At 43.9% G+C, this 24,824-nt stretch overlaps 1 protein-coding gene across 3 annotated transcripts in view; it reads left to right on the plus strand.

The window, feature by feature from the left end:
• The window catches only part of NDUFAF7 (NADH:ubiquinone oxidoreductase complex assembly factor 7), a 154,961-nt gene that overhangs the window by 26,354 nt on the left and 103,783 nt on the right, over positions 1-24,824 (plus strand). For all 3 annotated transcript variants that reach the window (XM_030195445.1, XM_030195444.1, XM_030195443.1), the window contains one exon: positions 13,392-13,502. In XM_030195445.1, the coding sequence (XP_030051305.1) occupies positions 13,392-13,502 (111 nt within the window). The remainder of the gene's footprint in view (positions 1-13,391; positions 13,503-24,824) is intronic.

The raw sequence follows: 24,824 nt of genomic DNA on the forward strand, positions 1-24,824 counted from the left end.
CATTCATATGTGTCATATTTTCAGAATAATTTCAAATAAATAACAAACAACATCAATATAGATATACAGTCAACCATGAATATCAAACAATTATATAAAAACTCATATGTGTCAATCATGATAAACATTCATGTTTGTCATAAATTATTGCAAAAATTAGCTCAAAAATACATGACAATAAATAATTAAAAAACAATATAAATAAACTGATATCAAAATATACATGAATATTCAACTAAGTTAATAAAGTTAAAAAACTTGAAATTCATCATGTTATAACATATAAAATCAATCACATGTAAAAAATTAATCAAGACATGCATAATCAAAACATAATTGTCAAAAAAACATATGGTGAAAGGAGGTGAATGATCAAAATATATGTACATATCTAAAAAACAAGGGGTGATGGAATTCCCCTTCTTAAATACTTTTATTTAAAAACCTATAATAAAAATAATAGAACAAATTCCTTAGAGCTTATTTCACATATAGCTCATCCAGGAAAGGCTAAAGAGTTTAGGGCTCGTCAGCTTGGAAAAGAGACGGCTGAGGGGGATATGATTGCAGTCTATGAGATCCTGAGTGATGTAGAACGGGTAAACCAGGGGACAATCAATGAAATTATGGAAATACTTTTAAAACAAATAAGAGGAAATATTTTTTCATTCAAAGAAAAGTTAAGCTCTGGAACTTGTTGGAGGATGTGGTAATAGTGGTTAGCGTATCTGGATTTAAAGAAGGGTTAGACAAGTTCAGGAAAAGTCTGTAGTTGAGATGAACATGAGGGAAGCCACTGTTTTCCCCGGGATTGGTAGCATAGAATGTTGCTACTGACTGGGTTTCTGCCAGGTGCTTGTAACCTGGATTGGCCACTGCTGGAAGCAAAATACTGGGCTAGATACACCATTTTTCTGACCCAGTATTTTAGAACAGTACCACAAGTAGCAGGAGCGAGGGGGCTGTGCTTCTGCCCCCAACAACCATTGCTGGACCACCAGGGATATAGGTAGGGGAAGTTGTTGAGGGGGGCTCCGGGGAACTTTAAAAAAATAATTATGCAGGTCCTGGCCGGGCCGCATAGCTCTTATATAGGCCCCAACTGAATATCGACCTGGGCTGCATAAGTTCTGGTACCTGGCCCGCCCAAAATTATCCCCTGATATTTGGTGCCTAGACATGGCCCAGCACTAAACATCGGGGATAATTTAACTGGCGATGATCAGTGTTTTAAAAATGCTGACTGCCACTGGCTAAATATCTTGGTAGGCCCCACTTGGAGTATTATGTTCAGTTTTGGAGGGCTTATCTTGCTAAGGATGTTAAAAGACTTGAAGCAGTTCAGAGAAAAGCGATGAAAATGGTAGGGGGTTTACATAACAAGATGTACATGGAGATACTTGCTGACCTAAACATGTATACCGTGGAGGAAAGGAGAAACAGGGGTGTTATAATACAGATTGTTCAAATATTTGAAAGGTATTATGTATTTATTAAAATGTATTTGCTGCCTTTTTGAAGGAATTTACTCAAGGTGGTGTACAGTAAGAATAAATCAAACATGAGCAATAGACAGTTTCAACAGTAAAATATTCAAATACATAATAACATAGTAGATGACGGCACTGTCTCCGTGAAAAAATACTTCCTGACATTTTTCTTGAGTCTGCCCCCCTTCAATCTCATTTCATGTCCTCTCGTTCTACCATCTTCCCATCTCCGGAAAAGGTTTGTTTGCGGATTAATACCTTTCAAATATTTGAACGTCTGTATCATATCACCCCTGTTTCTCCTTTCCTCCAGAGTATACGTTTAGTTCAGCAAGTCTCTCCTCATACATCTTGTAACGCAAATCCCATACCATTCTTGTAGCTTTCTTTGCACCACTTCAATTCTTTTTACATCCTTAACAAGATACGGCCTCCAAAACTGAACACAATACTCCAGGTGGGGCATCAACACCCCCTTTCTTCTGCTGGTCACACCTCTCTCTATACAGCCTAACAACCTTCTAGCTACGGCCACCGCCTTGTCACACTGTTTTGTCGCCTTCAAATCCTCAGATGCTATCACCCCAAGATCGCTCTCTCCGCCCATACCTATCAGACTCTCCCCGCCTAACACATACGTCTCCTGTGGATTTCTATTCCCTAAGTGCATCACTTTGCATTTCTTCGCATTGAATTTAATTGCCAAACCTTAGACCATTCTTCTAGCTTCCTCAGATCCTTTTTCATGTTTTCCACTCCCTCCCGGGTGTCCACTCTGTTACAGATCTTAGTATCAACCGCAAATAGGCAAACTTTACCTTCTAACCCTTCAGCAATGTCACTCACAAATATATTGAACAGAATCGGCCCCAGCACCGATCCCTGAGGCACTCTACTACTCACCTTTCCCTCCTCCGAGCGAATTCCATTCACCACCACCCTCTGGCGTCTGTCCGTCAACCAGTTCCTAATCCAGTTCACCACTTCAGGTCCTATCTTCAGCCCATCCAGTTTATTTAAGAGCCTCCTGTGGGGAACCGTGTCAAAAGCTTTGCTGAAATCTAAGTAGATTACGTCCATAGCTCGTCCCTGATTCAATTCTCCTGTCACCCAATCAAGAACTCAATGAGATTCGTTTGGCACGATTTCCCTTTGTTAAAACCATGTTGTCTCGGATCTTGCAACTTATTGGCTTCCAGGAAATTCACTATCCTTTCCTTCAGCATCGCTTCCATTACTTTTCCAATAACCGAAGTGAGGCTTACCGGCCTGTAGTTTCCAGCTTCTTCCACTATCACCACTTTTGTGAAGAGGGACCACCTCTGCCGTTCTCCAATCCCTCGGAACCTTTCCCGTCTGCAAGGATATATTAAATCTTTAAGAGGACCCGCCAAAACCTCTCTGAGCTCCCTCAATATCCTGGGGTGGATCCCATCTGGTCCCATGACTTTGTCCACCTTTAGCTTTTCAAGTTGTTGATACACACTTTCTTCTGTGAACAGTGCTCTATCCACTTCATTCTCAATTGTACTATTTTCAGTCCATCGCGGTCCTTCTCCAGGATTTTCTTCTGTGAAAACAGAACAAAAGTATCTATTTAGCAAATTTGCTTTTTCTTCATCATTTTCCACATAGCGGTTCGCAGTATCTTTTAGTCTCACAATTCCCTTTTTAGTCATTCTCCTTTCATTTATATACCTGAAGAAATTTTTGTCACTCCTCCTTACATTTCTAGCCATTTGTTCTTCCGCTTGCGCTTTTGCCATTCGTATCTCTGTCTTGGCTTCTTTCAGTTTCATCCGGTATTCCTCAATGTGTTCCTTTTCTTGAGTTTTTCTGTATTTCTGGAATGCCAACTCTTTAGCCTTTATTTTCTCAACCACTTGCTTGGAGAACCATATCGGTTTCCTTTTTCTCTTGCTTTTATTTACTTTCCTTACATAAAGGTTTGTGGCCCTATTTATAGCTTCTTTCAGCCTGGACCACTGTCCTTCCACTTCTCGTACTTCCTCCCAGCCCATCATCTCCTTCCTCAGGTATTCCCCCATTTTACTAAAGTCAGCACACTTGAAATCCAGGACTTTGAGTTTTGAGTGGCCGCTCTCCACTTTAGCTGTTATATCAAACCAAACCGTTTGATGGTCACTGCTGCCCAAGTGGGCACCCACTCGGATATTTGACACACTATCCCCATTTGTGAGCACCAGATCCAGTGTCGCTCCCTCCCTCGTGGGTTCCATCACCATTTGTCTGAGCAAAACACTTTGGAAAGCATCCACGATCCCTCTACTTCTTTCCGATTCCGCAGACGGAACCTTCCAATCTACATCCGGCAGATTGAAATCTCCCAGCAACAGCACCTCTCTCTTGCTTCCCAATGTTTGAATATCTGCGATCAGGTCTTTAATTAATTCCTCCAATTGTGTCGGAGGTCTGTAAACACCCACGTGGACAGAGGTTCTATCATCTCTTTTTAAAGTGATCCATATCGCTTCTTCCTTTCCCCAGGTTCCTGTCATTTCAGTCACAGTGATATCATTCCTCACATACAGAGCTACTCCTCCACCTTTACAACCCTCTCTATCCTTCCTAAATAGATTATAGCCTGGTATGTTTGCATCCCATTCATGGGAACCATTTAGCCACGTCTCCGTGATTGCAACAACATCCAAGTCTGCCTCCAACATCAGGGCCTGAAGGTCATGAACTTTATTGCATAGACTGCGAGCATTTGTGGTCATCGCTTTCCATCTATATTTCCTGGTATGTGTTTCAACATTAGTGATTTGGGGGTTTCTTTTCTCTTTGGGTACCTTCATATCTTTTTGTTCCACTTTTATTATTTTTTCTTTGGCTTCTGTTCTGTTTTCAAGAACATCACAGTGCTGTAATGGAGTAAAATAATTTTGTAGGGGCAACACTTGTGAGGTCGGATGTTTTCTTGTCACATAACGAAGTCTGCCTGAGCCTACAGTGATCCATCTGTTTTTAGGTGGTTTTATCCTTTGTGGTAGTGGTGATAATTTGGTATGATTCTGTGCAGTATGATATTGTGCGGTCCTAGATGCTGCTTTAAGTGCATCTAGTTCCTGTTTTACTTTACTGAGCTCGTGTTTTAATCTAGTGAGTTGCAGACAGATAGGACAAGCCTTAAGTCTCCAGATAATTGGTCTTGAAACTAAAGCACCACAATTATTATAGAGAATAAAAGTCATCCTGATTGGTTGAAATGGGTATGAACAGGTGTGATATAGTGAGAACAGCAGCCTATGGATCTGTTGGCTGAGATTCTTATTATTAGAGCAGTAATCCTTAGCTGGTGAGTAGAAGACTGGGGATTCCTGTGATAATGAGGGGTTTTCTTTTCAGAGACAGTTGTAATATTGGTGGAGTTAATTTGTGATAAGTAGTGTATTTGGGGAAGTTATTTATGAAGTGTCCGTCTTGGGGTGGGTGGGTTGAGGGGCAGGGTGAGTGGGCTTAAGCTTAAGACTATAGGAATGTCTCCGCTGTAACCTATCTGAAGAGCTGAACTTAAATTCACCAGAAGAAATGTCCAGGTGTACAGCTCTAAGGATTGGGACATGCAAATCACAATTTTAGCAGAGTATGTAACAAAAACAGGAAAGATATAAATGCAGAATTAAGCCAGAGCAATTCTTATCTGTGTGTATCCTTTAGGCAGGAGTCAGTACAAATAACAGTACAAAGTATGGCATACTACTTATGTCAACACAATATGTAATAGAACATTTTAATTGACAATGTAGGGTATAAAGAAAGATTGCTATCACCCGCCTAATCACTTCCCCTTTCCTCCCTACTTAATCTCTACACACTACTAACTGTATCTGATATTCTGTAATGACAATATCATAACAAAACTATGTAAGCCACATTGAGCCTGCAAATAGGTGGGATAATGTGGGATACAAATGCAATAAATAAATAAATATAAAGAAAGATTAATGCGCAAACAAACCTTTTCCAGAGATGGGAAGGTGGTAGAATTAGAGGGCATGAATTGAGGTTGAAGGGGGCAGACTCAGGAATAATGTCAGGAAGTATTTTTTCACTGAGAGGGTGGTAGATACCTGGAATGCCCTTCCATGGGAGGTGGTAGAAATGAAAACTGTAACAGGGATTAAAAAATGCGTGAGACAAACAAAAAGGAATCCTGTTTAGAAGGATCGGATCCAAAGAAGCTTAGGGCAGGTCAGGTAGGAAAGCCAGTGCTGGGCAGACTTCTGTGGTTGGTGCCCTGATTGAGGCTGAATAGACCTGGATGGGCAGGATTGGAGCTTTTCAGGGATTATGAGAACAACATGTAACATAGTAAATGACGGCAGAAAAAGACCTGCATGGTCCATCCAGTCTGCCCAACAAGACAAACTCATATGTGCTACTTTTTGTGTATACCCTACTTTGATTTGTACCTGTCCTCTTCAGGGCACAGACCGTATAAGTCTGTCCAGCAAGCCCCCCCACCCTGCCCCTCAACCCACCCACCCCAAGACTGACACTTCCTAAATAAATTTCCTAACTATTCTACTTATTGCAAATTAACTCCACCCAAATTACAACTGCCTCTGGTGGCCTATGTATGGCTGAGGAGTAAAGTTAATCTTGCACAGTATTAACCCCATCATAGCATACCTGTTCATTCCCATTCCAACAAACAGGATGACTTTTATTCTTTGTAATAATTGTGGTGTTTCAGTTTCAAGGCCAATTATCTGGAGACTTAAGGCTTGTCCTGTCTGTCATCAGCTTGCTAGTTTAAAACAGGAGCTCAGTAAGGTAAAACAGGAATTAGATGCACTTAAAGCAGCTTCTAAGACTACACAAAACCATGCAGCACAGAATCAAGCCAATTTCACACCACTGCCTCCAAGGATAAAACCACCTAGGAATAGATGGTTCACAGTAGGCTCAGGAAGACTTCGCTATGTGCACCAGAGGCATCTGCCCTCACAAGTGTTGCCCCTACAGAATTCTTTTGCTCCATTACAGCATGGTGATGATCCTGAAAATAGAACTGAGGCAGAAGAGAAAGAAATGAAGTTGGAACAAAAGGATATGAAGGTACCCAAAGAGAAAAGACAACCCCAAATCACAAATGTTGAAGCACATACCAGGAAATGTACATGGAAAGCGTTGGCCACAAATGCTCGCAGTCTAAGCAATAAAGTTCATGACCTTCAAGCAGGGGCGTATCTGGAATCCGGCGGTAGGGGGGGCCAGAGCCAGAGAGGGGGGGCACATTTTTGCCTCCCTCCCCCCCCCCCCGCCGCCGCCGCCGCCGCCGCCGCCTCCTCTCTCCACCCCCTCCCCGCCGTCAACCCTCCCCCGCTGCTTACTTTTGCTGGCGCCGAGGTCCGACCCGCAATCGCCGTTTTTCGTCTTCCTCCGTGGCCATGCTTCCAGGAAGTAACGCTGCAGTGCTGATTCGTTGAATCCAGTTCGACGTCTGACGTCAGACGCCGAACTGGATTCAACGAATCAGCACTGCAGCGTTACTTCCTGGAAGCATGGCCACGGAGGAAGACGAAAAAACGGCGTTTGCGGGTCGGACCTCGGCGCCAGCAAAAGTAAGCAGCGGGGGAGGGTTGACGGCGGGGAGGGGGGCCAGGGCGAAATCTGCGGGGGCCCAGGCCCCTGTGGCCCCACGCAGATACGCCCCTGCCTTCAAGCCCTGATGTTGGAGGCAAACTTAGACATTGTTGCAATCACGGAGACGTGGCTAAATGGTTCGCATGAATGGGATGCAAACATACCAGGCTATAATCTGTTTAGGAAGGATAGAGAGAGTAGTAAAGGTGGAGGAGTAGCTCTATATGTGAAAAATGATATCACGGCGACCGAAATGACAGGGACCTGGGGAAAGGAAGAAGCGATATGGATCACCTTAAAAAGAGAGGATAGAACCTCTATACACGTGGGTGTTGTCTACAGACCTCCGAAACAATTGGAGGAACTAGATAAAGACCTGATCGCAGATATTCAAAAGTTGGGAAACAAGAGAGAGGTGCTGTTGCTGGGAGATTTCATTCTGCTGGATGTAGATTGGAAGGTTCCGTCTGCGGAATCGGAAAGAAGTAGAGGGATCGTGGAAGCTTTACAAAGCGGTTTGCTCAGACAAATGGTGACGGAACCCACGAGGGAGGGAGCGACGCTGGATCTGGTGCTCACAAATGGGGATAGCGTGTCAAATATCCAAGTGGGTGCCCACCTGGGCAGCAGTGACCATCAAACGGTTTGGTTTGATATTACAGCTAAAGTGGAGAGCAGCCACTCAAAACTCAAAGTTCTGGATTTCAAGCGTGCTGACTTTAGTAAAATAGGGAAATACCTGAGGAAGGAGATGATGGGCTGGGAGGAAATAAGAGAAGTGGAAGGACAGTGGTCCAGGCTGAAAGAAGCTATAAATAAGGCCACGAACCTTTATGTAAGGAAAGTAAATAAAAGCAAGAGAAAAAGGAAACCGATATGGTTCTCCAAGCAAGTGGCTGAGAAAATAAAGGCTAAAGAGTTGGCGTTCCAGAAATACACAAAAACTAAAGAAAAGGAACACGAGGAGGAATACAGGATGAAACTGAAAGAAGCCAAGAGAGAGATACGTCTGGCGAAAGCGCAAGCAGAAGAACAAATGGCTAGAAATGTAAGGAGGGGTGACAAAAATTTCTTCAGGTATATAAGTGAAAGGAGAATGACTAAAAAGGGAATTGTGAGACTAAAAGATACTGCGAACCGCTATGTGGATAATGATGAAGAAAAAGCAAATTTGCTAAATAGATACTTTTGTTCTGTTTTCACAGAAGAAAATCCTGGAGAAGGACCGCGATGGACTGCAAAAAGTATAAATGAGATTGAAGTGGGTAGAGTGTGTATCAACAGCTTGAAAAGCTAAAGGTGGATAAAGCCATGGGACCGGATGGGATCCACCCCAGGATATTGAGGGAGCTCAGAGAGGTTCTGGCGGGTCCTCTTAAAGATTTGTTTAACATATCCTTGCAGACGGGAGAGGTTCCGAAGGATTGGAGAACGGCGGAGGTGGTCCCTCTTCACAAGAGTGGAGATAGGGAAGAAGCTGGAAACTACAGGCCGGTAAGCCTCACTTCGATTATTGGAAAAATAATGGAAGCGATGCTGAAGGAAAGGATAGTGAATTTCCTGGAAGCCAATAAGTTGCAAGATCCGAGACAACATGGTTTTACCAAAGGGAAATCGTGCCAAACGAATCTCATTGAGTTCTTTGATTGGGTGACAGGAGAATTGAATCAGGGATGAGCTATGGACGTAATCTACTTAGATTTCAGCAAAGCTTTTGACACGGTTCCCCACAGGAGGCTCTTAAATAAACTGGAAGGGCTGAAGATAGGACCCGAAGTGGTGAACTGGATTAGGAACTGGTTGACGGACAGACGCCAGAGGGTGGTGGTGAATGGAATTCGCTCGGAGGAGGGAAAGGTGAGTAGTGGTGTGCCTCAGGGATCGGTGCTGGGACCGATTCTGTTCAATATATTTGTGAGTGACATTGCCAAAGTGTTAGAAGGTAAAGTTTGCCTATTTGCGGATGATACTAAGATCTGCAACAGGGTGGACACCCGGGAGGAAGTGGAAAACATGAAAAAGGATCTGAGGAAGCTAGAAGAATGGTCTAAGGTTTGGCAATTAAAATTCAATGCAAAGAAATGCAAAGTGATGCACTTAGGGAATAGAAACCCTCGGAAGATGTATGTGTTAGGCGGGGAGAATCTGATAGGTACGGACGGGGAGAGGGATCTTTGGGTGATAGTATCTGAGGATCTGAAGGCGACGAAACAGTGTGACAAGGTGGTGGCCGTAGCTAGAAGGTTGTTAGGCTGTATAGAGAGAGGTGTGACCAGCAGAAGAAAGGAGGTGTTGATGCCCCTGTATAAGTCATTGATGAGGCCCCACCTAGAGTATTGTGTTCAGTTTTGGAGGCCGTACCTTGTGAAAGATGTAAAAAGAATTGAAGCGGTGTAAAGAAAAGCTACGAGAATGGTAAGGGATTTGCGTTACAAGACATATGAGGAGAGACTTGATGACCTGAACATGTATACTCTGGAAAAAAGGAGAAACAGGGGTGATATGATACAGACGTTCAAATATTTGAAAAGTGTTAATCCGCAAACAAACCTTTTCCGGAGGTGCGAAGGCAGTAGAACGAGAGGACATGAAATGAGATTGAAGGGGGGCAGACTCAAGAAAAATGTCAGGAAGTATTTTTTCACGGAGAGAGTAGTGGATGCTTGGAATGCCCTCCCGCGGGAGGTGGTGGAAATGAAAACGGTAACAGAATTCAAACACGCGTGGGATAAACATAAAGGAATCCTATTCAGAAGGAATGGATCCTAAGGAGCTTAGCCGAGATTGGGTGGCAGAGCCAGCCGGTGGTGGGAGGCGAAGATAGTGCTGGGCAGACCTATACGGTCTGTGCCCTGAAGAGGACAGGTACAAATCAAAGTAGGGTATACACAAAAAGTAGCACATATGAGTTTGTCTTGTTGGGCAGACTGGATGGACCATGCAGGTCTTTTTCTGCCGTCATTTACTATGTTACTATGTTACTTCAGAAATTTTAGAACAAGTCCAGTGCTGGGCAGACATCAGTCTATGCCCTAAAAAAAGGCAAGGATAAATCAAGATCAGGTATACATATGATGTATCATTTCATATCATATGTATTGAGTTTATTTTGTTGAGCAGACTAGATGGACCATACTGGTCTTTATCTGCTGCCATCTGCTGTTATTATGTAAGGAAATTGGATCTGGATAGGAAGTTGTTTCTCTTTCTTGGTAATATTGTTGCCATCTGGTGGTGAAGAAATAAAATTACCTGCTTTCACTGCTATACTTGTTGTTGTTGCTCCAATTCTTACTAAGAGATATGCATTGCAGTTTTGAAAATAATTGTTGCTGTTTTCACTTTTTTATAATTTACATATAAAAAATGCAGTATTTTTATTTTTGACTCACTAGTTCTGACCTGCTCAAGCGGAACCAGGGCTGGTATCTGGTGGTATTAATGTTTTCCCCTTCCTGTTGCTGTGACAATCCTGAGCTTGTGGTTGTGTAGCCTGGTTCTCTTTAGAACTTTACAATCATGGGCCCTGTTTCTATGTAGGTTTCACTCATGCAACAACCACAGCAGCATTCCAAAGGGGGGGGGGGAGAGGGGAATTTGTGATTGTAGCATCCTCAGACCAGGCCAGTCCAAGAAATAGAAATCTCAATCCAAGAATCGTGCTGGGTAATTTCTGCATGATACTCTGCAGCAGTTAGCATCTGAGCCATCATCCCAGTCCTGTGTAGTTTTCTTACCCCATTTCTTCTGTTTGTCTATTTTATTTATTATGACATTTATATATCCCACATTAGCCTGAGAACAACCCAGGTTCAGTGTGGCTTAGAAAAGCATGAACATGTTCAAAATATATTAACAGAAAGTAAAATACATCATATAATGTTAAACCAGTAAAACTTGAGTTAGGAGCAGATGTAATTTAAATACTTAGGGTCCTGTTTACTAAGCCATGCTTTAGGCGTGCAAACGTTTTAACTTAAGCTAATGCTAGAGACACCCATATATTCCTATGGGTGTTTCTAGCGTTAGTATGTGCTAAAAAATTAGTGCAGCTTAGTAAACAGGGCCCTTAGTGATTTAAGCTAGATAATTGAAATATGGAGGAAAAAGGTAAGGGCTAGGATTAGCTGAGCTAGACAGGAGTAGTGGGAAATTGGATGAGGTAATAATTAATGCCATGAGTTCATTTGAGAAGGGTGCTTATTTCCTTAAAGGCTAAACTGAAGAAGTGAGTTTTCAGTAGACTTCGGAATAACAAATGATCATTGGTGCATTTGATGGTTTTAGGTAAGGAGTTCCATTTGAACTTATCTTTTATTTGTATATATATTTATATGTAAAATATATTTTTCCATTTTCTATCTCAGCCAATATTCCTCAGTTATACAGGGAGTTCTCACTATTTAGGATGTATCCACTTTTAGCTGAGGTTGTTGCTATTGTCCCTTAAGTTCAAGTGCATCACCTCTGGAGTATGCACAGAGGATGAATAGGAGGAGCAATGTCATGGTTCACAGATTAAGTGAACAGTTTTCAATACAAATAAATTCCTTTTTTTGCAGGATGAGAGATGTGAAAGATTTTTGCAAAATTAAAACATTTCAGAATCCTGCAAAATCTCCTAGAGGAATGGGGAGAGGGGTGTGGTGGGGTGGCTGTTGTAGCCCATTATGGCCATCTCTCAGTTCTGATCCCATTGATTTGTGTTTCTGTGAGGGTAACATTTTCTAGATCTGTCTTAACCATCTAGACTAGCAAATATGGGCGGATGCATTTCAATTGAAACTTAATGAAGAGAAAACACAATGTCTTGTACTTACATCACAATATAATACAAATAACTTCACCAGTATATCCACACCAAACTTTACCCTTCCCATTTCAAATACCTTGAAAATTCTCAGAGTAACCATAGATCGGAATCTCACACTGGAAAACCATGTTAAGAATACAACAAGGAAGATGTTTCACTCAATGTGGAAACTCAAAAGAGTTAAACCTTTCTTCCCTTTCTTTCGTAATTTGGTACAATCAATGGTGCTGAGTCACTTAGACTATTGCAATGGTCTTCTTGCTGGCTGTAAAGAACAAATCATTAAAAAACTTCAAACTGCTCAAAACACTGCAGCCAGACTTATATTTGGAAAAACAAAATACGAACGTGCAAAGCCCCTAAGAGAAAACTTGCACTGGCTTCCCCTTAAAGAACGTATAACTTTCAAAATATGCATTTTGGTGCATAAGATAATTCACGGTGATGCCCCCTCCTACATGTTAGACCTCATTGACCTACCACCAGGAATGCTAAAAGATCAGCACGCACATTCCTAAATCTTCATTTCCCCTGCTGTAAAGGTCTAAAATATAGAGTAATACATGCGTCCAGCTTTTCATACTTGAGTTCACAAATGTGGAATGCTCTACCACTTGACCTGAAAATAATTCACAACCTAACAAACTTCTGCAAAGCACTGAAGACACATCTCTTTGACATGACATACCATAATGACTCTTAATTAGAACCATAATTCTCCATCATCTGTTTAACAATCTGACTATTTTTCCCTATATCATACTGCCTAATTTACTATGTAATCCATGTTCAATATATGATTCCAATTGTACGTTCTCCCTTTTTTTACCTGATTGTTCATTATATCATCCATGTTTCTATTTAGAAATGTTAAGTAGTAGTAGTAGTATATATATTGCCAATTGTATCTGTACTCTGAAATGGCATAAATCATGACGGAAATTGTAAGCCACATTGAGCTTGCAAATAGGTGGGAAAATGTGGGCTACAAATGCAACAAATAAATAAATATGGAATTCTGTTAGCCTATTTATTCTTGTTTTGTCTTTCTCTTATCTTCCTCATTACCTAACTGTCCATATTCCCTTCCCCCCCCCCCCCCCAAAAAAAAATGATGTGACCTTTTTAGTCATTTCCCCTACAGCTCCCTGGCACATTTTGAAATCCTGTTGGGTTCCTGTGGTGAAGGATTCATTGTCCAGTAGCTAAAGGGCAGCAACTAGGATTAGGGATAACATAAGCTACTTTTCATGATGGTTGATTAGTGCTATAGTCCATGGCATGATGCTATTTCAGTATATCTAGCACTGTAGCCAAGTGTATTGAAGTACAAGTTTAAAATAAAGAGTGGCATGAAAAGAATCTTGAAATTTTCTGTATCTTAATTTGGGTAAAATGGGTTATAACATTAATCATTGTGTTCTAATAGCTCAAATCAAAATGCGGGTTAATATTCTGTTTTTTCTTTCCTCTAGTTGCTAGGCATATGGATTGTTAGTGAATGGATGGCTGCCGGAAAACCAGAGGTTTTCCAGTTAGTGGAACTGGGTCCTGGTAGAGGTTCTCTTATGGATGATATTTTGCGGGTAAGCTCTTTATAAATATAAATATTTCTTTATTCTATGCATTGTTAATCATCAACATCTGGTTCTTTATTGCATCCTGAATGTACAGTGCGGTCTCTCCTTTTTTGTTAACTATTTGAGAATTTTAGCCAAGTCTTTGAGAACAGCAAATCAAGTGCCAAAAACAGAATAACTTTGTCCCTATGTGAAATGGGAAAGTTTTTAATATAATTTAGCCTTCATGGGTAGTATTGGCTGTGAAAGAGGATTAAATTTTCCTTTAACTCAGCGATTCCCCAGCCAGTCAGATTTTCAGGATATCCACAATGAATATTCATGAGAGATTTGCATGCACCGCCTCCACTGCATGCAAATCTCTCTCATGAATATTCATTGTGAATATCCTGAAAACCTGACTGGCTTCCAGGACCAGGTTTGGGAACCACTGCTATAACTCTTCACCAATTTGCCTAGGTTTTTACAAATGTTTGCTTGATTTTACTTTAACATAACTTTATTGGCTATATGGGCCATACAAACATATCATCAAAACCAAAATTTACAGCTGTCACCATTGACATTTTCCCTTTTACCTCTTAACACAAAGAAACCACCCACTGCAAACACTCAGTTTTTAGGATCTGGCCTAATAAACAGGAAGGATCACACTATGACAAGTGTGATTAATACACTATGACAGGATTTGCTAACCGAACTTGGGGACCCTTGAGACCCTTCTAGCCCTAGGGGAACTGGATTTGTATGAAGAGGAGGAGGGAGATATGATCAAACTGGGGGCCTCTTCATGAGAGTCCCAATCAGATGAAGGGGATGAGAGATGGGATTTGATACACCACCTTTATTTGGTTTCAATCAATGCGATTTACATATTATATACAGGTACTTATTTTTTTTTTACCTGAGGCAATGAAGTGTTAACAGACTTGCTCAGAGTTACAAGAGCTGCAGTGGTAATCAAACCCAGGTCCCCTAGTTCTCAGGGCACTTCACTAGCTATTAGGCTACTCCTCAGTCTGCAGAAATCCAACCCAATATTATTTAAGGAGTTGGAGCACTGTTGTTATAACAAATCATGTAAAATGTACCTGCTTATAATTGGATTGTAAGCCACATTGAACCTGAGCTCTGTTTGGGATAATGCGGGATACAAATGTCAATAATAATAATAAATTCAGTGTCATGGTATAATGGCTATAAAAGACTTCTCTGTATGTAAAGAAATAAAAGCCAAAGGATCTTAGTTAGCACCATTACAGTTCTTCTTCGTGCCCTATCATTGGCCAAAAACCTTCCTATTTTTATGTGCAAAACTGCTTCAAAACTCAGTGATGTGAAAATTAATTTTCTGTGCAGCTCATTACTTGTACTCTGGAACTCATTGCTAGAGGATGTGTTAACAGCAGTGAGCATGTCTGGATTAAAAAAAAGATTTGGACTAATTCCTGGAGGAAAAGTCCATAAACTGCTATTAAGGTAGACTTGGGAAAGCCACAACTTGTCTCTAGGATTGGTAGCATGAAATCTTGCTACCGTTTTGGATTCTGCCAGGTACTTGTGTCTTGGATTGGCCACTGTTGTAAGAAGGTTACTGGGCTAGATGGACCATTGTTCTGACCCAGTATGACTGTTCTTAAGTTCTGGTGGTTTTAAGATCTGGCAAATACCTTTATCAATCCAAGTGGTGTCCAGAAAAAAAAAAACCATGACCTAAAATACATAATCTAGTAAGCACCTGGATATACTGTTCAACAGCTTTCCCACCAAATCAAAATGTCTAAGACCCCTAAATCCTTCTCCACTGCCAAGGCATCAACCTATAAGGGAAAGTGGGAAACACAGTTTGATATACCACCTTTCTGTGGTTACAATCAAAGCGGTTTACATATTATATATAGGCAACTTATTTTGTACCGGGGCAATGGAGGATTAAGTGACTTGCCCAGAGTCGCAAGGAGCTGCAGTGGGAATTGAACCCATTTCTCCAGGTTCCTGAACCACTGGACTACTCCTGTAATTCATGATAGATATGGTAGAAAAGTGCTTCAAAACTTCGTGATGTGTAATTCTCCGAGGACAAGCAGGCTGATTGTTCTCACGATTGGGTTGTCGTCCGTGAAGGCCCAGGAGACCAGCAAAATCTCTAAAGCAAAACAAAAAACTCTCTAGAACGCTCCGGCGCGTGGGCAGAGCGCACCGCGCATGCGGGAACAGCTTCCTGCCCGCGGCACGAGCGTGACATTGTCAGTTTCTTTTCATCCGCGTCTGAAGTGACACGGTGTTCAGCTGTGTTCCTTTTGGCCCAGGAGACTTTTTGCGCGTTACCGCTTCCTTGTTCTTTTTCTTGTTTTTGGTTTCGACAAAAAAAAAAGAAGTTTATTTTCCCTTTATTTTGTTTAGTTTTTCTCACTAAAGTTTGTTTCCTTCTTTTTTCGCCGCGGCCGGCTTTTAGGCTGCTCGACCGGGTTTTGTTTTCCTTTTTTGTGGCTTTTTATTGACATCATCAAGTCTTTTAATTTCGCAGCCACCGTTTTTCCGCCCATGTCATCAAGGACACCCAGCGGCTTCAAGCGTTGTACTCGCTGCAACCGGACCATCTCGGGTACTGACCCCCACTCGTGGTGTCTCTAGTGCCTTGGGCCCGATCATTTGCCAGCTGCTTGTAAGCTGTGTCCTTTAATTGAAAAAGTGTCTTGGAATGCTCAACGGGAAAAACTTTTTGCTGATTGGTCCGGTCCTTCGACATCGGTGTCGACGTCGAGGGAAGCATTGACTTCGAGAGCACAGGTAATGGCTGCTGAACGACCATATCGCGCTGGGAGCAGCGAGGCATCGAGTGGGTCTCCACCTGTCTCAAGGCCTACTGCTATGCAGGCCCCCCGGGACCAACCTTCGTCGGACCTGGCCCGGAGCAGGCGTAAGGATTCCACGTCCTCCTTTTCAGTACCGAGGAGTCTCGATGAAGGGTGTCGAGCGAAGGCTAAGAAGCACCATCATCTATCTCCTTCCATGAGCGGTATCGAGAGCTCCGGGGAGCCGAGGGATTTGGCACCCGAGAAGCGTCGGCACCGAGAGGACCGCTCACCCTCTATACAGGAGGTGCCGATGCGTTGGTCTTCTGGCAGCCTGGTACCGGCTCTCGAGCCCCCTCAGATTCTGCCACCGACTCCTGCACCGGCCCCACAGCCTTTTCCGATGGAAGCTCTTGACGAGTGCATTAGGGCCCTTTTTCCAGAGCTTCTGGAGGGATTGCTGCACCAGTCTACTTGGGTGCCAGGGGTGCTTGCGCCTTCTGCACCGACTGTTGAAGCGGCATCTGGTCCTTCGCCTCTGGTGAGGTCCCCATCCTCGGTGCCGCTTGCAGCATCAGCGTCGGCTACCACCCGGGTCGACTCTCCTTTGACGTCGGCGGAGGAAGCTTCGCCACAGTCCAGGCAGGGGTCGACTTCTCAACATCCTCCTTTACGTCGTCGTTCCTCGACGTCAAGACAGGCTTGGGTTTGGGCTGCTCTTAGAGAGCTTTTGTCCGATACCGATGATAAACGCTCGTGGGAGGAAGAGGAAGATCCCAGATACTTTTCTGAAGAAGAGTCATATGGGGTCCCCTCTGATCCTACTCTGCCAATTGAAAGAAGGGTGTCTCCGCCTGAGAGTCTTTCTTTTTCCTCCTTTGTCCGGGAAATGTCTAAGGATATTCCCTTCCCTGTGGAGGTTGTGGATGAGCCCAGGGTCGAGATGCTCGAGGTCTTGAATTATCCTTCTCCACCTACAGAGGTTGCAACGGCTCCCTTGCATAACACACTCAGGAAGTTCTTATGCAAAACTGGTCATTCCCTCTCTCTAATCCAGTGGTCCACAGAAAAGCTGAGTCCCAGTACAGAGTCTATGGAGAGCCGGTAATGGTGAAGTCTCAACTACCTCACGATTCCATGGTGGTGTATTCTGCTCTCAGGAGAGCCAAGAGTACTAGGGACTATGCCTCGGCGCCCCCAGGCAGAGAGTCTAGGACCTAGGATTCTTTTGGGAGAAAGACGTATCAGGCCGCTATGTTCGCAGCCAAGATTGAAACATACCAGCTCTACACGAGCATCCACTTGCGGAACTCGGTGAGGCAACTGTCCAGTTTGGGCGAAGCACTCCCTCCAGAGCTCGCCAAACCTTTTCACCAGGTGGTCAGGCAGCAGAAGGCGTGTCGAAAATTCCTGGCCAGGGGTACTTACGACACTTTTGATGTGGCAACCCGAGTAGCTGCTCAAGGTATAGTGATGCGCAGACTCTCATGGCTGCGCGTCTCTGACCTGGATCATAAGACCCAGCAGCTAAATGGCAGATGTTCCTTGCTGGGGGGATAACCTTTTTGGCGAAAAAGTAGAGGATATGGTCGATCAGATCAAGAAGCACCATGATGCTATGTATTCTCTCTCCCGCCGGGCGTCTTCTGCTACCATCTCCTCATCTAGGAGGTTTTTTGGAGGGAAGAGGAGTGCTCCCTATTACTATAATAGGCGTAGGTACACTCCTGCTTCTCGGTAGTCTGTCCAGGTTCAGTCCCAGCGCGTTCGTTTCGATCAACGGTGTGCGCCTAAGGCCCCTGCGACTCCCCAGCAAAAGCAAGGGACAGGCTTTTGACTGGCTCCAGTGCAGCATAGCCTCAGAAAAAGTGTCCATGCTGGATGACTTGCCGGTCGGAGGGAGGTTAATATTTTTTCACCAAAGGTGGCCTCTCATAACCTCCGACCGGTGGGTTCTTCAAATAGTCCAGTCAGGATACACTCTCAATCTGGAATCCATGCCTCCAAATTGTCCACCGGGAGCTCATTCTTACAGCTCCCAGCACAAGCAGGTACTTGCAGAGGAACTGTCCGCCCTTCTAAAGGCCAGTGCAGTCGAACCCATTCCACCAGGGGAAGAAGGGCTGGGATTATATTCCAGGTACTTCCTTGTGCAAAAGAAAACAGGGGGGATGCGTCCCATCCTAGACCTAAGGGCCATGAACAAATTCCTAGTCTGAGAAAAGTTCAGGTTGGTTTCCCTGGGCACCCTTCTTCCCATGATTCAGGAAAACAATTGGCTATGCTCTCTGGACTTAAAGGATGCCCATACCTACATCTCGATACTCCCAGCTCACAGGAAGTATCTTTGATTTCGGTTGGGAACTTGGCACTTTCAGTACTGTGTACTGCCCTTTGGTCTCGCGTCTGCGCACAGGGTTTTCACAAAGTGCCTGGCAGTTGTCGCAGCATCGCTAAGCAGACTGGGAGTGCATGTGTTCCCTTATCTCGACGATTGGCTGGTGAAGAGCACCTCGGAGGCAGGTGCTCTACAGTCATTCAGGTGCTAGAACTTCTGGGGTTCGTGATTATCCCAAGTCCCATCTGGTCCCGGTTAAAAAATTGAAAGTTCATTGGAGCTGTGTTGGACACACAGACATCTCGAGCTCATCTTTCCCAGGCAAGGGCAGACAATCTCTTGGCCCTAGTGTCCATGGCTCGAGTGTCTCAACAGATCACAGCTCGGCAGATGTTGAGACTGTTAGGACACATGGCTTCCACAGTTCATGTAACTCCCATGGCACGCCTACATATGAGATCAGCTCAATGGACTCTAGCTTCCCAGTGGTGCCAGGCCACAGGATCTAGAAGATGTGATCCATCTCTCCACCGACTTTTGCAGTTCCCTTCAGTGGTGGACCATTCACTCCAATTTGACCTTGGGACGTCCATTCCAAATTCCTCAGCCACAAAACGTGCCGACGACGGATGCATCCCTCCTGGGGTAGGGAGCTCATGTAGATGGACTTCACACTCAAGGAGCTTGGTCTTTTCAGGAAAAGGGTCTTCAGATCAACCTCCTGGAATTACGAGCGATCTGGAACGCTCTGAAGGCTTTCAGAGACTGGCTGTCCAACCACATCATATTGATTCAGACAGACAATCAGGTTGCTATGTATTACACTAACAAGCAGGGGGGCACCGGATCTCGCCGTCTGTGTCAGGAAGCCGTTCGGATGTAGCTTTGGGCATGCTGTCACGGCATGTTTCTCCAAGCCACGTATCTGGCAGACATAAACAACAGTCTGGCCGACAGATTGAGCAGGGCCATGCAACCTCATGAGTGGTCGCTCAACATGGGCGTTGTCCACAATATCTTCTGAGCGTGGGGCACCCCCTCGGTGGATCTTTTTGCCACTCAGATCAATCACAAAGTCCCTCAATTCTGTTCCATGCTTCAGGCCCACGACAGACTAGCGTCAGATGCTTTTCTCCTGCATTGGGGGACAGGCCTTGTGTATGCGTATCCTCCCATACCTCTAGTAGGGAAGACTTTGCTGAAACTCAAGCAAGACCATGGAACAATGATCCTGATTGCTCCCTTCTGTCCTCGTCAAATCTGATTTCCTCTTCTTCTGGAGTTGTCCTCCGAAGAACCATGGAGATTGGAGTGTTTTCCAACCCTCATCACCCAGAACGAGGGGTTGCTTCTACATCCCAACCTCCAGTCTCTGGCTCTCACGGCCTGGATGTTGAGAGCTTAGAAGTTTCCTCCTTGGGTCTTTCAGAGGGTGTCTCCCGAGTCTTGCTTGCTTCTAGAAAAGATTCCACGAAAAAGTGTTATTCTTTCAAATGGAGGAGGTTTGCTGTCTGGTGTGACAGCAAGGCCCTAGATCCTTTTTCTTGTCCTACACGGACCCTGATTGAATACCTTCTACACTTATCAGAGTCTGGTGCTTATCATCAACGTGTAGAGGGTTAGCCTATCTCTGGACAGCCTTTAGTTGTTCGCTTCATGAGAGGTTTGCTTTTGTCAAAGCCCCCTGTATCCACCAGTGTCATGGGATCTCAACATCGCTCTCACCTAGCTGATGAAAGCTCCTTTTGAGCCACTGAATTCCTGCCGTCTGAAGTACTTGACCTGGAAGGTCATTTTCTTGGTAACTGTTACTTCAGCTCGTAGAGTCAGTGAGCTCCAGGCCCTGGTAGTGCATACAACTTATATCAAGTTTCATCATAATAGAGTAGTTCTCCTCACTCACCCTAAGTTCTTGCCGAAGGTGTTGTCGGAGTTCCATCTGAACCAGTCAATTGTCTTGCCAACATTTTTTCCCCGTTCTCATACCCGCCCTGGTGAAGGCAAGTTGGACACCTTGGACTGTAAGAGAGCATTGGCCTTTTACGTGGAGCAGACAAAGCCCTACAGACAGTTCGCCCAATTGTTTGTTTTGATCCCAACAGGAGGGGAGTCGCCATCGGAAAATGCACAATCTCTAATTGGCTAGCGGATTGCATATCCTTTACTTATGCCCAAGCTGGGCTGACTCTAGAGGGCCATGTCACGGCTCATAATGTCAGAGCCATGGCTGCGTCAGTGGCTAACTTGAAGTCAGCCTCTATTTAAGAGATTTGCAAGGCTGCAACGTGGTCATCAGTCCACACATTCACATCTCACTACTGCCTTCAGCAGGATACCCGACGCGACAGTCGGTTTGGGCATTCGGTGCTGCAGAATCTGTTCAGGGTTTAGAATCCAACTCCACCCTCCTAGGACCATTTTTTGTTCTGTTCCAGGCTGCACTCTCACTTAGTTGTGTTTCTTTTCAGGTCAATCTCTGTTATGTCCTCGCCATTGCGAGGCCCAATTGACCAATGTTCATTGTTTTGAGTGAACCTGGCTGCTAGGGATACCCCAATCGTGAGAACAAGCAGCCAGCTTGTCCTCGGAGAAAGTGAAGATACATACCTGTAGCAGGTCTTCTCAGAGGACAGCAGGCTGATTGTTTTCACAAACCCACCCACCTCCTCTTTGGAGTTGTTCTAATTCTCTGGTTGCTTTTTTATTAAACTGACGATGTCACGCTCGTGCCATGGGCGGGAAGCCGTGAGTGCATGTGCGGTGCACTCTGCCTGCACACCGGAGCATTCTAGAGAGTTTTTGTTTTGCTTTAGAGATTTTGCCGGTCTCCTGGGCCGTCGTGGACGACGACCCAATCGTGAGAACAATCAGCTTGCTGTCCTTGGAGAATACCTGCTACAGGTATGTATCTTCACTATATAAAGCTTTCAATCATGACAGTTCAAAAAGAAAATTCATAAATGGGAGGACAGCCTCAACAGACTCCATAAAAGAACAGCAACAGGGTTCTCACTATCACCATAGGCTGAAAAAAAACCTTCCATAATGGGAGGTTTTTTTCAGCCTATGATGACAGTGAGAACGCCATTGCCGATTACAAAGCATTGTTTTATATGGAATCTGAGGCTTTTTCCTCCACTTAAATTATTAAGATTTAATATAGGTATTTGGATATATTCGCAAGTTGGGGAATAAGATTATAGTTTGTGTGTATGAGTTAATTTGATTCCTCCTATAAATCCCTATTTTTTGTATAGTAAACATAAAGCTCTGACTTTCAGTGCAAACATTCTTATATCACCGTGACCACCTACAACAATCCTTGGAAGTCTTCAGAGGGCTACTTGGCAATCTCATTGTCAACATTTTCCCTGCGTAATGAACTAGAGTAGTACCAATACCTTTTAATTGGCTCCACATATGACACTTATGACAGAGCCTTCAGAGCTGTGGCGGTAGCTATAGGAATGAGAAGAATGGCAAGGCTATGTGCTTCAGATGTGCAGGAGGAGTTCCATGATTGTCTCATGGCTGCTCTGTTCATCGGAAAAGTCTCATGGTGAAAACATGAAGGACACTGTGAGCTCATGTTGGAAGCAGATGGACATCTCAATGAACACAAAAAATGTCCAAATTACAATTTTTGAAAGGCTGTATTTGGACGTTTTACAGCACTAAGCCTCCCAAGCTCAAACTGTGAGTTCCCTGCCTGCTGCCTTCCCCCCTTTCTCCTCCCCCCCTTTCCTCAGCCAGTGCTCCTCAGTTTTTCATCGTTCCCTGAAGCTCCCATCTCTGCCTGTCTGCAGTGATAATTACACAGCACAGCCATGCAGGACGTCACACTGCATCTACTTCCTTTGGGTCAGCCCTGCCTTCTCCGATATAACTTCATCTTTCAGAGGATCTGAGGCCAGCCCGAAGGAAGCAACCACTGAATGCAGAGAGCCATGGTCCTGTGCAGCTGTGCTGTGTAATTAGAGATGGCAGCTATGTAATTAGAGATGGTGTAACAGGAATTAATTTATACTTGGGGATAGCTCTAGAGCACTCACTAATGATTATAATTTGTAATATATATATATATATTTCAGTTCTCCACCAGTTGCCGATTAAAGCAACAAGATTCACAATGGCAATGAATTAAGCATTAAGTACATTTATTGGATTACATTAACCTGCATTACCAGGTTTAAGAAAGAACAGGAGCACTATATATTTAGATTCAAAAGGGTTTATTAAGTTACAATTTTAGCGATTAATGTTGCAGCGAGAGATAAGAGTCTTAAGAGATCTTACAGAGAATCTGTGCTTAAGTAAAGTAGCAGGTTTTTAAATCAGAAGTTATAACTTACAGAACAGTCTTTGTTATAGAGCATGCTGTGGTCCAGTGAAGAGCCATGAGGCAGAGGCAGGTGGGCTACGGGTCCCCAGAGCAGCAGATTTCCAAGAGCAGATTCCCAAGAGCAGGCAGGTCCCAAGAGCTGCAGGTCCCAAGAAACTAGAGAGCTGGGCTTTTCCAGGCCTTTTATACAGTCTGTTTGCAGGGAAATATATTAGTGCATGTCCTGTGTGCATTTGCTTCCTGGTTTGCACTCGACCCTGGGCATTTGCAAAGCATTGTGGTATCTTAGTCTCATGTCTTATGACATCACAAGACTTCCTGTCTGGATTTTGTTGACAAATGGTCTTTTGAAGCACAAGGCCGGCTTCCTGTCTCAGTCTCTGTAGCAGATACACATTATAGTTTCCTTTTGTCAATAGGTGTGTGGATTCCCACCTTCACAGGTTTTCTGTCTCCTTGTATCTACTGATTACCTTTGATCCTTTGTTCTGTTGACCAGCCAGGCTTTTGATCAGAGGAAGAAAGTTAAACCTTTGAAGCAGCCTCTTACTTGTTTGTCCTTTTGTTAAGTAGTAGAGGTGTTAATGGCTTTTAGGTGAACGCCTAGCCAAGCTTTTATTAACAGTCCTTCAAGTGGGAGGGGGAGAGGAAGTTTGAAGACTTCTGAAGTAGAGCCTTTTGTCCTTTTAAATGTTCCCAAAGGGAGGGGGAAGAGGAGCTTGAAATGAAAGCCAGTTTCTGCTGCAGTTTCAATAAGTCTTTTAAAGTTGTATTTTTATATTGTTATATATTTGTATCTGATCCAACACAACATCATGCTACATATATTTCAATAATCCTGACAATTAAACTGATACCATTACAATGGCAGCTGGAGAGAAGGAAGAAAAGCTGTTGCATGTCATTTGGAGAGGAAGAGAGACAGGAGCAGTGCTGGGGGGAGGTGGCAGGGAGAAAGACAGAAGCACTGTGTTGGTAAGGGGGAGAGAAACAGAGGCTATGTCAGGTGGGGATAGACCGAGAGGCAGCAGCCATGCTAGATGCAGGGAGGGGAGTTAGAAACAGACAAGCAATGCTGAATGGTATGTGAGAGAAAGAGACAGATAAGGGGGTAATGCTGTACAGAGGGATGGAGAGGCAGATGACGATTGACATGGAGAGAGGGAAAGAGAAATAGGAGCAGTACTGCATGGGGGGAGAGAAAATGATGGGGAAATGTTAGATGGGGAAAGAGACATGGGCAAGGCTGAATGGTGAAGGGGGAAGAGGGAAAAAAGAGAGAGACAGGGAAATTCTCTATGCCAGGGACAGACAGAGGCAATGCTGAATGGTGGGATAGGTGGATAGACAAGAGGAAATGCAGGATGGCGTGGAGAGAGAAACACAAGAAGAGATGCTGGATGGAAGGGGGAGTGAAAGACACACAGAAGAGCTGCTGGATGGTGGGGAGGGGGAAAATTCAGAGAGGAGCTGCTGGTAGGGAGAAGCTGGATTGTTGCAGGTGGGGGGGGAGAGGAAAGAGTTAGTGAAAGACTGGGTAATAAGAGGGAGGAGATTGGGAAGGCCAGGGTGAAGGAAAGAGATGAAAAGCTGTAGGTAGATGCAGTAACAAGAGAGAGATACTAGATAATATGAATGAATGAAGTCTAAATGGAATAAATCTGAAAGAAACAGACCAGTGTTGGAACTGGATGTAGTAGAGGAGGTGAAGAAGACGGAGAGAAAAAAAGGACAAATGGACAGGAGACCTTTGGAAAGAGAATGAAAAGAAGACAGGAGTATCCAGAGACTGGGGTCAACACAATTAGAAAACTTATGTGGCCAGACAAAGGTAGAAAAATAATTTTTTTTTT

This window comes from Microcaecilia unicolor, chromosome 3, assembly GCF_901765095.1.
Source record: "Microcaecilia unicolor chromosome 3, aMicUni1.1, whole genome shotgun sequence".
Classification (NCBI taxonomy): domain Eukaryota; kingdom Metazoa; phylum Chordata; class Amphibia; order Gymnophiona; family Siphonopidae; genus Microcaecilia; species Microcaecilia unicolor.